The sequence below is a fragment of the Orcinus orca genome, chromosome X (genome assembly GCF_937001465.1).
Source record: "Orcinus orca chromosome X, mOrcOrc1.1, whole genome shotgun sequence".
NCBI lineage: Eukaryota > Metazoa > Chordata > Mammalia > Artiodactyla > Delphinidae > Orcinus > Orcinus orca.
Genome location: NC_064580.1, coordinates 13,126,236 through 13,142,666, shown reverse-complemented (window position 1 = coordinate 13,142,666; position 16,431 = coordinate 13,126,236). Strand labels below are relative to the sequence as shown.

The 16,431-nt window shown below is 42.4% G+C and overlaps 1 protein-coding gene across 4 annotated transcripts in view; it reads left to right on the top strand.

Moving 5' to 3' along the window:
* Nucleotides 1-13,489, top strand: part of ACE2 (angiotensin converting enzyme 2) — a 63,977-nt gene extending 50,488 nt beyond the window's left edge. For all 4 annotated transcript variants that reach the window (XM_033427928.2, XM_004269657.3, XM_049704451.1 and 1 more), the window contains 7 exons: nt 1,375-1,497; nt 1,909-2,081; nt 3,296-3,354; nt 6,419-6,519; nt 7,956-8,072; nt 9,954-10,148; nt 12,537-13,489. In XM_033427928.2, coding sequence (XP_033283819.1) covers nt 1,375-1,497; nt 1,909-2,081; nt 3,296-3,354; nt 6,419-6,519; nt 7,956-8,072; nt 9,954-10,148; nt 12,537-12,645 — 877 coding nt within the window. In that variant the 3' untranslated portion in view covers nt 12,646-13,489. The remainder of the gene's footprint in view (nt 1-1,374; nt 1,498-1,908; nt 2,082-3,295; nt 3,355-6,418; nt 6,520-7,955; nt 8,073-9,953; nt 10,149-12,536) is intronic.
* Nucleotides 13,490-16,431: the final 2,942 nt, after the last annotated feature.

Here is a 16,431-nt window from a genome sequence, read left to right as displayed (position 1 = left end):
GTGGGCAGAGCTCAGTAAAACTTTAATCTGCTTGTCTGGTGATGGGTGGGGCTGGGTTCCCTCCTTGTTGGTTTGGCCTGAGGCGACCCAACACTGGAGCCTACCTGGGCTCTTTGGTGGGGCTAATGGCGGCCTCTGGGAGGACTTACGCCAAGCAGTACTTCCCAGAACTTCTGCTGCCAGTGTCCTTGTCCTCACGCTGAGCCACAGCCACCCCCTGCCTCTGCAGGAGACCCTCCAATACTAGCAGGTAGGTCTGGTTCAGTCTCCTGTGGGGTCACTGCTCCTTCCCCTGGGTCCTGATGTGCACACTACTTTGTGTGTGCCCTCCAAGAGTGGAGTCTCTGTTTCCCCCAGTCCTGTCAAAATCCCGCTAGCCTTCAAAGTCTGATTCTCTAGGAATTCCTCCTCCCGTTACCAGGGCCCCAGGTTGGGAAGACTGATGTGTGGCTCAGAACCTTCACTCCAGTGGATGGACTTCTGTGGTATAAGTGTTCTCCAGTTTGTGAGTCACCGACTCAGCAGTTACAGGATTTGATTTTATTGTGATTGCGCCCCTCCTACTGTCTCATTATGGCTTCTCCTTTGTCTTCGGATGTGGGGTATCTTTTCTGGTGAGTTCCAGTGTCTTCCTGTCGATGATTGTTCAGCAGTTAGTTGTGATTCCGGTGCTCTCGCAAGAGGGAGTGAGCACACGTCCTTCTACTCTGCCATCTTGAACTGGCAGGCCGACTAATATCTGTAATAGAGCATTTTTAACTTGAAGCCCTAAGACCTATGTTCTTCCCCTCTTAGCTCCAGATCTTGAATTTGTTGAGTCTCAGTTTCTTTCTTTCTTTTTTATTTACTTATTTGGTTGCTCCGGGTCTTAGTTGTGGCATGTGGGTTCTTTAGTTGTGGCATGTGGGATCTTTAGTTACGGCATGTGAACTCTTAGTTGCGGCATGTGGGATCTAGTTCCCTGACCAGGGATCGAACCTGAGCCCCGTGCATTGGGAGCACAGACCCTTAGCCACTGGACCACCAGCTAAGCCCTGAGCCTCAGTTTCTTTATTTGTAAAGTGGAAATAATACTGTTGATCTGCCATAAGTATCGATTGGCATCATTTATGTGAAAGGGCTATAAATCTGTAAAACACAATACAAATGTGAGCTAATATTTAACAAAATAATACTGCCTTTTTGTCAGCTGATACATGAATGCAAGTATGATGAGTCTGTAGGGTTCATGTTTGGGTCTTTCTGGAGGGAAAAGAGGTTTAACTGGTACTTCTTTGGTGACTAGGGCTTCAACATTTAAATACATGCCCCAATCTTTGATTCTAGCACAGAAACTAAACACAGGACAACTTCTTTTCTTTATCTCTTTTACAGATATTACACAAGGACCATTTATCAATTCCAGTTTCATGAAGCCCTTTGTCAAACAGCTAAACATGAAGGTCCCCTGTACAAATGTGATATCTCGAATTCCACCGAAGCTGGGCAGAGGCTGCTGTAAGAGATGCTTCAAAATATTGAACCTCTCATTCCTATTTAATGTTACTCATTTCCACGCCTAGGTTTGAATTTGATTTCTTTGCTCTAAAAAGAAAATTGGGGGCCTCAAAATGTTCTCATCCACAAATTAAATGTTTGTTTCGTGGTCACACAGGAACCTGGACCATGTGATGGCTGGACAGGCCACCTCCTCTCTCCATGTCATAACTACAGAGCTCTTTTTGTAGTAACTGGAGGGGAAGAGAGATTGAAGGATGAATACATCTGTTAACATGGCTTCTTTTCTTATTTGCCAGGAGCAAACTTAGTCAAGCCAAAGAGGAGAAAGTATAGATTGTACATGTAAGTAGATGTACATCTGGAATCCCTCAAAAGGCTCTGAACCCACCCTCCCCTTTTTTCTTGTAGCCAAATGCTGCACCTTGGAAAATCAGAACCCTGGACCTCAGCATTGGAACGTATTGTGGGAGTAAAGACTATGGACGTAAAACCACTGCTCAACTACTTTGAGCCGTTGTTGACCTGGCTGAAAGAGCAGAACAGGAATTCATTTGTGGGATGGAGAACAGACTGGACTCCATGTGAGTACATTGAGTTGACACATTTCTAACTGCCCACTTTCTGCTTCCCCTAGTCCTCTCTGGCCCCAGTCTCATGGGACTGTGACACAGCTGAATATGTTCTCCCTCTACTTAGCCCCTGTACTACGGTGGTAGCTGCCATTTTATCTGGGAGGAAACACATTTGTTGAGCAGCTACTATGTACCTGGCACAGTGAAAACTACCTCTCTCTCTCTTTTTCAAGTCTGCTTTACTAGCCCCATATTTAAAAGAGTCTAACGGTCTCCAACCCACTGTATTCGAATGCGGCTCGTCAAAGACAAATACTTTTAACAATTTTAATGCTATTGCCTCTCCTTTCTGGCAGTTACTTTCATATTTTTAAACAATTTGTTCATATTGTCATTCCCCTGTCACTCACTTTTAGGCATGCACTTCTGCCTACTCTTCTGCCTCCTTTTCTCATTCTCCCAATTAGGTTTAACATAATTTTTCATAGAGAAATTATCAATATTTGCATCATTTTGCTTGCAGAACCAAGTAATATACTATTTTATATCCTTTCTTATGTGGTTTTTTGTTTGTCCTGGAGTTTCTATTGCCTCATTTTTTTTGTATGCCTAATTTGCTATGTACGTCACATTCATCTTTTTCAACTATTCCAACATATCTATTCTTTTCAGTCTCATTTCTTCCTAAAGAACTCCCACTTAGAGTCCTCCTGTCTCAATGTGGACCACAGTTTTCATCCTGAGTCATCCCTTTGCTGCTGTCCTGGGTTGAATCCACTGCTTCCTGGATGCCATATCTTCTTTCGTGAATTACCTCTTGTTTTGCTGCACAGCCTCCAAGTGACTTTCTAAGCAAGAGCTCATGGGGTAGGAACACCAACTGTTCCCCAAAGTGTCTTTAACCAGACCTTGAGTTTCATTCCCCTTGTTTTCCGTCCAGTATCTTTTTCCCACCCGCTACTGTACCTGAATCCCAAGGCTCTCCGGGATTCTGTGGGACTCTGGGGGTCTGTGCTGCCTCTGTGTACACATTAGGGCATGGCTTCCTGACCCTTGCAAAAGCACTTACCACTCCTCCATAACTTCTCATTTTCCAAAATTGTGTTGATACCTTAAAAAATTCCTTTACTATCACTTTAGTGGGATCTTGGGAGAGGAAGGAAATAAACACACATGGTCAATCTGTCATCTGTAACAACAGTCTGTTATTTCTCTTTAATCAGATTCTAACCAAAGCATCAAAGTGAGGATAAGCCTCAAATCAGCTCTTGGAGAAAAAGCTGTGAGTATTCTACACAGTGCGTCTATGACTTTCAATGTGTTCCCTTAAATAGGGCACAACAAGCCCATTCCAGTGTGGTCTAAAGATGAGAGGACACATGGTTCTCTTAAAAAGCTCTAGATTCTGCCCTTTGGCTTTTGGGTTGTTTGTTTTTTTAGTAACACATTCATTCCTTATTGGATTGGCTATGCCTCCTCTTTCCTTGTGACTTTGAAGGTGTTATGAAGATCAATGAGAAAACATCCAATGTTAAGTATCAAATACCCACCCTCCCAATTCACTCTAATCACCATTACTTGTATTTGAGGAAGAGGACATGGTTATATTTTGAGAGATTTTTGTTCTTAGAAGCACTGTAGGCAGTTTTGCGTTGTTTTGTCTTAGTCAATCATCTATATCCTGGAAGCTTGTCAATCATCTATATCCTGGAAGCTTGTTTTAATCTTAGACCTCAGCCCTGGACCTGCTTAATCGGAATCTGCATTTTAACAAGCCCCCCAGTGGGTCTGTAGACACAATAAAGACTGGGAAGCTCTGATTTAGAACACAGTTTCTCAAACGTGGCTGCACACTGGAGTCATTTGGGATTTTTGAAACATATCAGTGCTTGAATCCCACTCCCAGAGATTCTGACTTAATTGCTCTGTGGTGTGGCATCAAGTCATCAAAGCTCCCCAGGTGACTGATTACGGCACGGTTTGAGAACCACTGATGTAGAGATGCATTTCAGGACAACAGAATGTTTTACAGAAAATCAGATTACTTACACCTTCATGTGAATTACTTTGATCAGCTATTCCTTTCTCCTAAACACCTGTCTCAGGTTATCCAGTTTGAAGCAGTAGTGGCTTTGATTGGGAAAGAGGAGAGGAGAGGGTCGCCCCAGGCAGATGGGGATCAAAGGCGTGGGTGGGCTTGTGGCATCCTGCAGGCTTTGCAGGATTAGAGGGCAGCCTGACACTATTGGGTAAAACAGTCCAGGGTGCTACAGAAAATTGTTCTTTGCACTGGATAGACCCAAAGATGGCATTTCTACCCCCTTACTTTTCCTGATAAGTTAAATATTGTCCAAGGTTCCACAGTAGTTGTAGTGTAACTTTCATAGATAAGTAAGACGTTTAAACATAAATAACATAGTAGGAGTAAAAAAGGAACGTTTAAGAAAGAAATAATAAAAATGGAAGTGCATCACTTCCCAAACTCTAAAAGTTCAAGTTCCTATTTCTTAACAATCATTGAGTATCTCTGGGATCATTTCTCTTTCTGTCATATTTTTATTAGCTCTTCCTTGGACTAATGAAATTTAATTATTTTAATTTAAAGTATCTGGTAGGTCAGGATCCTTTTCAATTATCTTCTTTTTTCTTGCCATGTGTCCCCATGTTCTCTTTCCATGCAGTGAGGGATCGGTAGTCTTCAGAGGGGTTGATGTTGTAACGTTCTGAGGCCTATTCACTGAGCGAGAGGCTGCTTTGATGAGACCAGAACCATACTTTTAGCCAGAATAACGGCCCAGTTCAAGCTATTTCATGGCAAAGTCCACCTGGATCTTTGACACTAATTTGAGAACTTGGCCTTTGCTTTTTTTGAATATAGAAATAGTAACCAGAATATTAGTAATAATATTAATAATATCATTATTACTATTAAAGCAACTTTTTCCAACAGCTTTGTGATATCAAGCTGGGGTCAATGTAGCAACCCTTTGAAATCCTTTTTAAAATTTATTTTATTTATTTTTTAAATTAATTTTTATTGGAGTATAGTTGCTTTACAATGAACTCTTTTCTTTAAACAGCTAAAATTTTAGATTTACTTCTGAAAATGTAATTACATTTTTAAAAATTGAAGTATAGTTGATTTACAATGTGTTTCAGGTGAACAGCAAAGTGAATCAGTTATACATAAACACATTTTTTTTTCAGATTCTTTTCCCATATAGGTTATTACAAAATATTGAGTAAAGTTCCCTGTGCTATACAGTAGGTCCTTGTTGGTTATCTATTTTATATATAGTAGTGTGTGTATGTTAATCCCAATCTCCTAATTTATCCCTCCCCCACTTCCCCTTTGGTAACCATAAGTTTGTTTTCTACGTCTGTGAGTCTGTTTTTGTTTTGTAGATAAGTTGATTTGTATCATCCTTTTAGATTCCACATATAAGCGATATCATATGATATTTGTCTTTCTCTGTCTGGCTTGCTTCACTTAGTATGATCATCTCATAATTGTTTTTCCTAGAAGGGGGAGAGATGCAAACTTCGTGCTTTTCATGATCTCTACTGCCATCTACTGGAGGAAAGAGTGAACGCTTTTTTCTCTTTCAACAGGTTTTTCCTGGACGATGCAAATACACAAGCCATTGGTTTAGCACTGAAACACAAGAACAAATTACCTTGTTTACAAAAAAAATTTTTTTCCTTTGAACCTCAAGTTTCTTCTTTTTTTTACACTTACACATATCCAAGAAATTACTATAAAAATAGTAAAAACTCAGCATATTTGTTTACAGTATATGGACATTTTAACCAAAACCAATGGCTCACATGACTCCCATCTATAAAGCTTCCCTCCGGGTGTTTATTTCAGCTTGCATCAAACTAAATTAAAAGGGCCAGTAAACGCCATGGTTTTTAAAGCGCGGCAGCGGGACCAGCTCCCACCATCTGGGAGCTTGTTAGAGATGCGATTTCTTGGGTCTCCTCCCAGACCTTCTGAATTAGAAACTCTGAGGCTCAGGCCCAGGATTCAGTGGTTTAACAAGCCCTCCAGGTGATGCTGATGCACACTCAAGTCGGAGGTTACTGACGTCACGCAGAGCAAGAATCTGTGGCATATTAGACAATTTAAAAATAACGCTTGTGGGGAAATCCCTGGCGGTCCAGTGGTTAGGACTTCGCGCTCTCACTGCCAAGGGCGTGGATTCATTCCCTGGTCGGGGAGCTCAGATCCCACAAGATCCCACAAGATGCACGGTGCGACCAAAAAAAAAAGCTTTTAGAATATCAGGTATTAATGTACCCCACGATCTCTACTGAGCAATGTTTTTGTTTTGAATTTGCAGTATGAATGGAATGACAATGAAATGTACTTGTTCCGGTCATCTGTTGCATACGCCATGAGAGAGTATTTTTCAAAAGTCAGAAACAAGACCATTCCTTTTGGGTGAGTTCATTTGTTGTGCTGTCAATCAGTATTTCCCTTACTCTTGGGTCTAAGAAAATATTATGCTTCAACTTTTATTCAAATGAAATTAAGAAAAACCTCCTAATAACTTTTAAATCTCTTTGATCTCCTGGAATTTGGGCCAGTCTATTTAGGGATGATTGTGACTTATTTGACTCGTAGGTGACAAGAACACTGTTATTATTAAATGGCCCTCTCCTCGCCTCTCTCTTCCCTTTCCACCCCCTTCCCTCCTCTCTCCTCTTTTCCTCTCCCCTTCGTTTCCCCAAATGCTCTCATCCACCCTCAGCACTGAAAAAAAAAAGGCAGAAATCTCTGCTTTCATTCATGAGCTTCTATTCTAATGTATCTGTTTTGTGTGTGTGTTATAGACAGTCAACAAAATATGTAAATATGTAAGTAGTAGAATTCGATGGTGATAAGTGCTAGGGAGAAAAATTCAACAGGAAAGGAGCTAGGGAGTGCTGGTGTGTGTGTGTGTGTGTGTGTGTGTGTGTGTGTGTGTGTGTGTGTGTGTGTGTGTGTAGGGTTCAATTTTAACTAAAATGGTCAGAGAAAGCCTTGTTAATATTTGAGCAAATAGCTGAAACAGGAAAGAGAGTCACAGGTGCAGACTGTGTGGGGAAATGTTTCAGCTGGGAAAATAGCAAGTGGAAAGATGCCGAGGGACAAATATCCTTCACCTGTTGAAGGAGCAGCCAGGAGGCTAGTGTGGCTGGAGCACAGTGAGCTAATAGAAGACCAGTGGGAGATGTGGTCATGGTGGGACTGGGCCGGGGGGGTGGGGAGGCGAGAAGAAAGTTCGTGTGTGCCTCCCAAGCCGTTCTAAGGCCACTGGCTTTCCTTCCGGGCGAGGAAGGCTCTGAGCCCTGTGATCTGCCTTGGGTTTTATTAGGATCAGTCTGGCAGCTGTGAGAGCAGAGTCTTGTCACATCGTACTGTCAACCCCGCTCATCACCCTCACGGTGGGGGTAACATGACGGTTTTTGCTGGGAGGGGCAAGGTTCGAAGATATCAACGCACCACCTCTGTCCATGGAACAGGGCCATTGCTGCCTGCCATGTTGTTTAGCACGAGTCTGGGTCACCAACGATTCCTTGCTGATTCTGCTACTGCTTTCAGTTTGAAATTTTTCTATGATTGGAAAAAAACCCCAAACTGTTGTTCTTATACGGTGGCAGAACTAACAGCGCCAAGACTTGCTGTCACACCTTATGCAGTTGAGTTCGTGTGCTTTGGGCGCTGTTAAGCTTGTTGGGACAATTACATCCTTCCATGACGGGCCCTGCCCCACGTCTCCCTACTTTACCCTGTGATCCTCCCCCCATCTCCTTTTCACCAGCAGGAGAAGTTTTTATGTTCTTTACAGTGTCCTCTGTGCCACCAGGGAAGATGTTTCTTTTGTTTCTCCACAGGGAGAAGGACGTGTGGGTGAGTGACTTGAAGCCAAGAATCTCCTTCAACTTCTTTGTCACTTCACCTAAAAATATGTCTGACATCATTCCTAGAACTGAAGTTGAAGAGGCCATCAGGTGATACTTCACTTTCTAATGCATGATAGCAGGGCAGGGGGTTCCCCAGTGCAGCAGCAACAGTAACGAATATTTGGTGTGCTTATACAGTGCCAGGCACTCTTCTGAGTCATTTACATGTTTTTCCTCATCTTAAAAACTTGGGTTTTAATTCCAGAATCTCATAGCAAGGGGATTGTCTTAATTGGGTTTATCCAGATACAGGTCCTTAGACAAGGATTTGAGTGTAAGTCGTTTATTTGGGAGGTGACCTCAAGAAACACGGATGGAGGAATGTGGACAGGAGACAGGATGGAAGGAAGGTAATAAAGGACACGTTATGAGCAGGTTACCACTGTGGGCAGCTAGAGTTCCATTCTGCTGGGAATTCTGGGAGACGGCGTAGACTATGCCCCTCAATTGTCCCATCAGAGCTGGGGTATTTATTCACCACCTCCCATCAGTCACTGGTTGAGAACTGCTTACAGGGGAGACTAACTTCCCAGCATTGCTGGCCTGCAGGCAGGGCCGAATCTTGTGGCCTGAGAATGCTCTTGGGAAAAGGCAGCAGATACTGGCTGAAGGAAGCCTGGCCAGCACACCCGGAAAATGGTAAGAGCAGAGGGCACATGGGCAGGTGTCGCCATCATTTGCTGTAGGGACTTTGATGTAGGATCCATTTAACTAACCAAAGTCTGAAACAAGGTAGGCAAGGATAGGATTCCTTAGACACTGGTTAGCCTCCATTCCAAAAGAGGGACTTGCTATTGGTGGTGAGTGTTCAGAAGGGACAATTTTCCCAATTTGCCTCAGCTGTTTCCCAAAACAGCAATAGTGAATAATGGAGAGATGTAGGTGTTTCCCCTTGTCATTAAAAAAAAAAAAAAAAAAAAAAGAGGCTTCAGTTACTCACTGCTACAGGAAGTGCTCACTAGGTGGCACTCTTGAGCTGCTGTTCATCTTCGGAAGCAGAAACAAGACTTGCTGGGCAGAGTGGGCCTAGAAAATCTGGTTTAGTGGGGTTTACAACCGGAGCACGCCCAGAGACTCACTGGCTGCCTCCACGTGACTTGTCCTGGGGAAAAGCGCCAGCTGAGATCATCATGAAGGAGCCCCGCCCTCCTGCAAGCTACAGGGGTCCTCAAACTTCCTGTTTCCAGAATGCCCAGACTCTCAGGCAGAGGTTGCCAGGGGTGACATGCCTAATGCTGCTTTGACCTCTCTCTCTCTCTCTCTCTCTCTGGGTGGACTCTGACCTCCTCCTGACCTGCCCTATACCCAAGGGCAGGAGGATGTGATGCCAGACACTTTGGTTTTCAATCTAGAATATTGAACATTTCACTGTTTTTTGTTTTAAAAATAATCTTCACCTTTTTTTTGGCAAAGCCTCCTTCCCTGTATTCCTCCCCAGTGCTGCCTTTTAGTGATAATTTTGGATGTCAACACCTTTCATTTGTAAAATACAACTGTCAAGACTTGTGTAGAGGAACTGTTTCATTTGTAGAAGAGGTGGATGCAGTTGTCCTTTTCCATTATTTGATATAACATCATTGTAGACATACCCTGACAGAAGGGAAATTCTTACCAAACATGCCAACTTTGCCTTTATAACGCAGTAGTCACGAATGAACAAATGCCAACCATTTGCACGTTTCCACACTTGCAGCCTAATTTTCCAATGGAGCTGTTTCCAAGCCTAATCTAGGTTACAAGATAGGAAGGATGTATAATTGTCAAAACTCAAATCTTTCACTGAACCTGGTTATTTACTTTGATTTCATTGCTTTTTTAGGTATACATTTTTAGGATAAGCCTTATCAAATCCGTTTGGGAACAATGATGTAGGGAGTCAATAATTGCACACAGTTTTCTTTTGCCTAAGTGTTTTGCTTTTGGGAATAGGATGTCCCGGGGCCGTATCAATGATGCTTTCCGCCTGGATGACAGCAGCCTGGAGTTTCTGGGGGTTCAGCCGACGCTGGCACCCCCTTACGAGCCACCTGTCACCGTATGGCTGATTATCTTTGGGGTCGTGATGGGAGTGGTAGTGATTGGTATTGTTGTGCTCATCTTCACTGGCATCAGAGATCGAAGAAAGTAAGTGACCTTTCTTAGACTTATCTATCCTAAAACAGAAAGGTTTAGGGAAAACTAACTGGAAATTTTGCAGTAAGTGGTAGGTTGTACAAGCCAATTCCTTATTTGGACAATTTCGCAGCTACATATTCTTATGCATCCCCTAGAAACTTACCAGATTTCATCAGCACTTTGCCTCCCTAGCAAAGCCCCACCATACAGGACATGTCCAGCCTGGAGTTGGCTGGTGTGCCCTGGTAAACTCCAGCCTGGCCCACAGCATCATTGCCCCCACCGCTAAGAGGCACTCCAAGCCCAGCAGGAGTGAGTGGGCTCAGGGCGTTATCCTTACTGATGAGTCCTCCTCGGTCTAGAACTGACCTTAGAGGCTGGATTAGTGATGGATTTGAACTGTAAAATCATTCGAGAATGAGCTCTGAGATTTGCTCCAAACTGCTACACTCGAGTCCTCTTCATCCCTCCTCTGATAGCACAGACGCCCTACTGTTCCCTCAGTTGATGGGTCAGGCACCCTCTAATTTGTTCTTGAGTTGAAGATCCAAGTTCATGGAGGATTTAAATCACCAGAGACCTGATGTATAGTCTTGCCCTGCCACTAGGTTTGTTTTCTGACCTTGAGACGTCATTTACGTTTGTTGGGCTTATATAATTGAAGTTAATCATATTTTATAGCACCTTACAAAACTCTTTGCACACTTTCGGCTGTTTAAACATGTTCTTCAACTTTTACATGCACTAGTCTATTTTGCTCAATTTTCTTCACTATATTATTTGTTCTCCCAAGTAACTTCATTTTTTAAAATAGGCATTTACTAGAATACATTCATATAGTTAAAATTTTTTAAGTACAAAAGGATACACAGAGTCTTCTGTCACTCTTTGCTTCCAAGTTCCCTTCCCAAAGCCAACAAAAACGATCGGCTTTTTAAAAATTTTTATTTTATATTATAGTTGATTTACAATGTTCTGTTAGTTTTAGGTGTACAGCAAAGTGATTTAGTTATACATATATCTCTTCTTTTTCAGATTCTTTTCCCATATAGGTTATTACAGAGTATAGAGTTCCCTGTGTTATACAGTAGGTTCTTGTTGATTATCTGGTTTTTGTTGTTGTTGTTTTGTTTTTTTGCCGTACACGGGCCTCTCACTGTTGTGGCCTCTCCCGTTGCGGAGCACAGGCTCCGGACGCGCAGGCTCAGCGGCCATGGCTCACGGGCCCAGCCGCTCCGCGGCATGTGGGATCTTCCCGGACCGGGGCACGAACCCGTGTCCCCTGCATCGGCAGGCGGACTCTCAACCACTGCGCCACCAGGGAAGCCCGATTATCTGTTTTATATGCAGTGGTGTATATATGTTAATCACAATCTCCTAATTTATCCCTCCCTGCCCTTTCCTCTTTGGTAATCATAAGTTTGTTTTCTAAGTCTATGAGTATTTCTGAAAAACGATCAGTTTTTTGGAGACCCAATGAAGCAGAATTTTTGTTTTAGTAAGACCTGCAGACTTGGACACACATTACAGTTTAACAAGCACTCCTCTACATACTAAAAACTTGCACATGAGACGCTATTCCAAAGTTAATTCATTAAAGAACTTATTTGGAAGCCCCTCCTTCATGCTACACACTATGTTAATAGAAGGTACAAAAATAAGACTGTCAACCGTGCTCATGTATTTCTTACATTAGTGTTCTCAGTGACTGTATGATGTAAATATGTAATTATCTTCATGTATATATAAAACTGAGATTCAGAGAGGCCAAGAAACTTTATCAAGTTTGCACGGCTAGTCAGTAACACATGAGGATATATGCTTGGTTTCTAAAGCTGGTTATTGTACTACAAAGCAGGCCTACCCTGATCTTTATACTTTGGAAGTTGATAATTTAGTGGGGAAGCTTTTTATTTTTTTATTTTATTTTTTTTTTATTTTTATTTTTTTTTTTAGTGGGGAAGCTTTTTAAAATGAAGTGATTGGCTGAATGATCACTGAGTTCCTAAAAATAATAATAATGGTCAATATTTATTGAGGATTACATGCCAAGTACCATGAGTACTCTGCCAGCATTATTTCATTGACTTCACATGATTGCCATCATTTGCCAAATAGGCCAACTGAGACACGGAGGCCTCTGCTCTCTGACTCCAGAGCTTATACCCTAACCAATCTCCTGTGCTCTGCCAGCCATCGTGCCGACCAATCATGGGCCTAAAGAAGTGAATCCGATGCACTCTGGGTGCCTATGGTCCATTGAGAGGGGGCTGGTATGCAAATGAATACAGGTGATTAGATGCTGAGACAAAAAAGATGCCTGGGCCCAGTGGAGTCCAAGGGAGGCCGTGTCATTCTAACATCACAATATTAAGGTGACTTCACTTTATTTAACAGGAAAAATCAAGCAAGCAGTGAAGAAAATCCTTATGGCTCCGTGGGCTTGAGTAAAGGAGAAAATAATCCAGGATTCCAAAATAGTGATGATGTTCAGACTTCGTTTTAGAAAAATCTCTTTTATTTCCTCTTGAGGTGATCTTATTGTATGTAAATGTTAATTTCACAGTACAGAACATAGGAGATTATAAGGATGTCATTAAATGTCAAAGCTGTGTCTCTGTTCAGGAAAAGTTGTCCAAAGAAGACATGCCTGAGGAGAGGGCATCTTCACTTGCATCGCCTTTAGTATTTGTTTCTGCCTCGGGATTTGACTTTTCTGTTTCCTGAAAGAGGTGTTTCTATGTTTCTCTAAGAGAATAGAGAAAGTTTGTCTTTCGCCTCACACGCTGTTCAGGGGTAATAGAAATGGAAATGTCCGTTGTGTTGCTGGAGTTGAAAAGAAAGGAGACATGGCAGGAGCAGGTGTTGGGCTCTGGTGTGGAACCTGGGTGGATCACTCTTAAAGACGGTGCCTGTGAACAGACGGAGCTGCAGGGATGGAGAACAGCACGCACTGTTCACTTGGATTGAATTCAAGTGTAAAGGATGTCATGCTCTCTTCACATTAACTTGATCTAAGTACTCTAGTGATTTCCCCCAGTGATGATTGGACTGGAACATGCCTTCTTCAGGGTGACAGGGCTACAGAAGAGAGAAGAATCCAGAGAGCCATTGGAGGACATTGCCTTCTCACTTCCAAGCTGCCTGATCACCATCTTCCTGACAACATCAAACTAGCCCCAGGGGCCTCTGTGAACCCCCCTCCGGAGCACCCGTGATAGAAACTCGCTTCCGCTGCTCTCTAACCGTGGAGTGCATGGAGATCCCAACTGAATGTCACCCTCTGAAGTGGGCTCCCAATCTCTTAAATCTTTTGTATTTGCCCACAATGTCTGAGTAGTGCTGAGCACTCGATTTACACACTCATGTGGTCTTATGTGTGCTCTGTGCTCGGGCTTCTGTGGCTTCAGTCTGCTTTTCACTTCCAGGGACAAAGTTGCCATCTGACTGTCCAGGACTCTTGACCTCCCATATGTCTTGGAATGTATCCCAATGCCTTCAGTTGCTTTATATTTCTTGTATAAATCAATTATAAAATCAGTCGAAAAAGAGTTGTGTTAGAGCGTCTACACCATCAGGTTAGGAACCAAACCTGGTAATGCTTTTATATATCTCAGAGCCCCCAGCCCAGTTCTGAGCACAGCATCCAATACAGACCTGAAAACTGATTTAAAGTGGATTAAATAGGTGGAAATATCCAAACTCTACCCATCAATTCACTTTACGCAGTGACCAGCATACTGTTAGAGTAACTTTGTCAAGTAAGGAGAACTAGCAGCTCCTGCTCAAAAGACCTGAATTTCCGGATGGCTTTTAGGGAAGGGCTTAAGGCAACATTAGGGGTGAGGGTCGTAGGGGACCTGATCAGCTTGTGGACATTCTTCTGATTGATTGGTGGTGAGGTAATTGGGTGGTATTTCTGGAGTCAGCATCATCAACCTTCTGGTTTTAACCAGTCTGGGGTCTACTTGTGGTCAGCATGCAGTTAAGTTCTTCCACCTGGTGGGGGTTTTAGTATCTGCAAAACAAGTCAAGGATACAGCTCAAGATATTATCTGTAGCCCTTGAGGAGGAACTAAAGGTCCTTGACTTTGCTTTATGGCTAAACTATTACTGTCTTGATTGACTGTTTTTCTTTGTTCCTGAATTTTCTCATTTCTCTTATTAAATTTGCTCTTTGGAACTTGGGGAAGGCCTAGGGAGCTAAAGATTTTCTACAAACAAGAGGCAGGGGGAGGGGTCATGTTCCCAGGAAGGTCCCATAGAGTCCTGCTGAGCTTCATTTTTAGAAGATCAAATATGTAAAAATAAGAAGAAAGGAAAACACCTTTCAGGTGGGGGGGGGGACCAGGAAGACCTAGTTTGGGCATGAGAAATCTTTCTCGGGGGGCTTTAACAGTCTGTGGTGCAAATCTCTGGTGGACGGAATCAGAGCAGCACATTTCATTATATATTGAGATTTTCGTACCGCGGTAAAAAAAAAAAAAATAGAAGACTATTATCATAAGTCGATTCTGCTGAAAATAAAGGAATCATTATTTAAATGTCAAGAGACAAATAACCAAGAGGGATCATTCACAATAGCTGGGGGGTGAGGGGTGAGTGGGATGAGGAAGGGTGTGAATGTCTCTTAAGGGAGATTGTTAACTTATATCTGGAAAATAGTAGCAGGGTTTCATTAGTGTCTTTTCACTGTAATAATGCCCTTCACATAACCTTTCTCTTTCCCTTCCTGACATTACAGACATGACAATGATGTACTCCAAAATTATGAAAACCTATGGGTTCAGTAGCAGACCGTGAAGGTGGGCATTCCCAGGAAGCTTGAAAGCTAAGGCACCTTTTAGTAATAGCCATAAGAAGGTAAAATAGGACTCCTGTGCCTTTGTGTCAAGATAGAAGACCGAAAGAGAAAGTTCAGTTATCAAACTAGCCAGAAGCCCCAGGGCCCCAAACTCAAGGATTTTAAACGATTACAGTAGCGCCCACCCTCCCCCACCCCCCATCTGCGGTTTCACTTTTGACGGTTTCAGTTACCCGCGGTCAACCACTATATGAAAATATTAAATGGAAAATTTCAGAAATAAAGAATTCATATGTTTTAAAGTGCGTGCCGTTCTCAGTCGCGTGATGAAATCTCGCGATTTCAGCTCTGCTCCCCCGGGGTCTGAATCATCCCTTTGGCCAGCATGTCCCACCCGTTAGTCAATTAGTGGCTGCAGTTGTAAGATCTGCGTCGCAGTGCCACACTGCTGTGTTCAAGTGACCCTGATTTTACTTAACCTGGCTCCAAAGCGCCAGAGGAGTGATACTGGTGATTCGGAAATGCCAGAGATAAGACCTAAAGTGCTTCCTTTAAGTAAAAAGGTGAAAGGTCTCAATAAGGAAAGAAAAAAATCAGACGCTGAGGGGGCTGAAACCTATGGTAAGACCAAATCTTTCATCGGTGACATTGCGAAGAAAGAAAAAGAAATTCATACTAGTTTTGCTGTCACACCTCAAACTGCAAAAGTTATGGCCGCAGTGTGTAAATGCTTACTTAAAATGGAAAAGGCATTCAATTTGTACAGTAAGATACTCTGACAGAGAGACCACATTCACATAACTTTTATTACAGTATTCTGTTCTAGTTCTATTTTATTATTAGTTATTGCTGTTAATCTCTTACTGTGCCTAATTTATAAATTAAACTTAATCATAGATATGTATGTATAGGAAAAACATAGTATCTATGGGGTTTGGTATTATCCTCAGTTTCAGACATCCACTGGGGGTCTTGGAATGTATCCCCTGAAGATAAGGGGGGAGTACTGTACAAAGCAACAATCTAATACAAGATCGTGGTTATACTTGAGTTGAAATTGAAAATAGTTAAGTGTAAGGAAAAAGGCATCAAGTTATACCTTAGCATCTTTAAAAATTGTGTCTGTGTGACACATAGTATATTATTGAATTATGTTATTTAACTTTAGTTTTATATTTGTGTACATAATGACATGAATTCATTTTTCTGATTTGGATATCAAATGAGAATTGTATCATTTGGATTGAATTATGGACCACCTAACGTGCCCACTACATAATGAGCCCCTAGGGCAGTTTGGACTGACTGCACAGAAACATCTGGGAGCTTGTTAAAAATACAAATTCTTGGGCTGCACTCAGACCTGCTGTACCAGAATCTCTGGGGTAGTTCCTAAGGAACCTGTGTTTTAATAAACTCTCCATTTGATTCTCATACATGCTAAAGATTGAGAACATTGAAACATGAAGGCAAGTGTCACGATTTCCA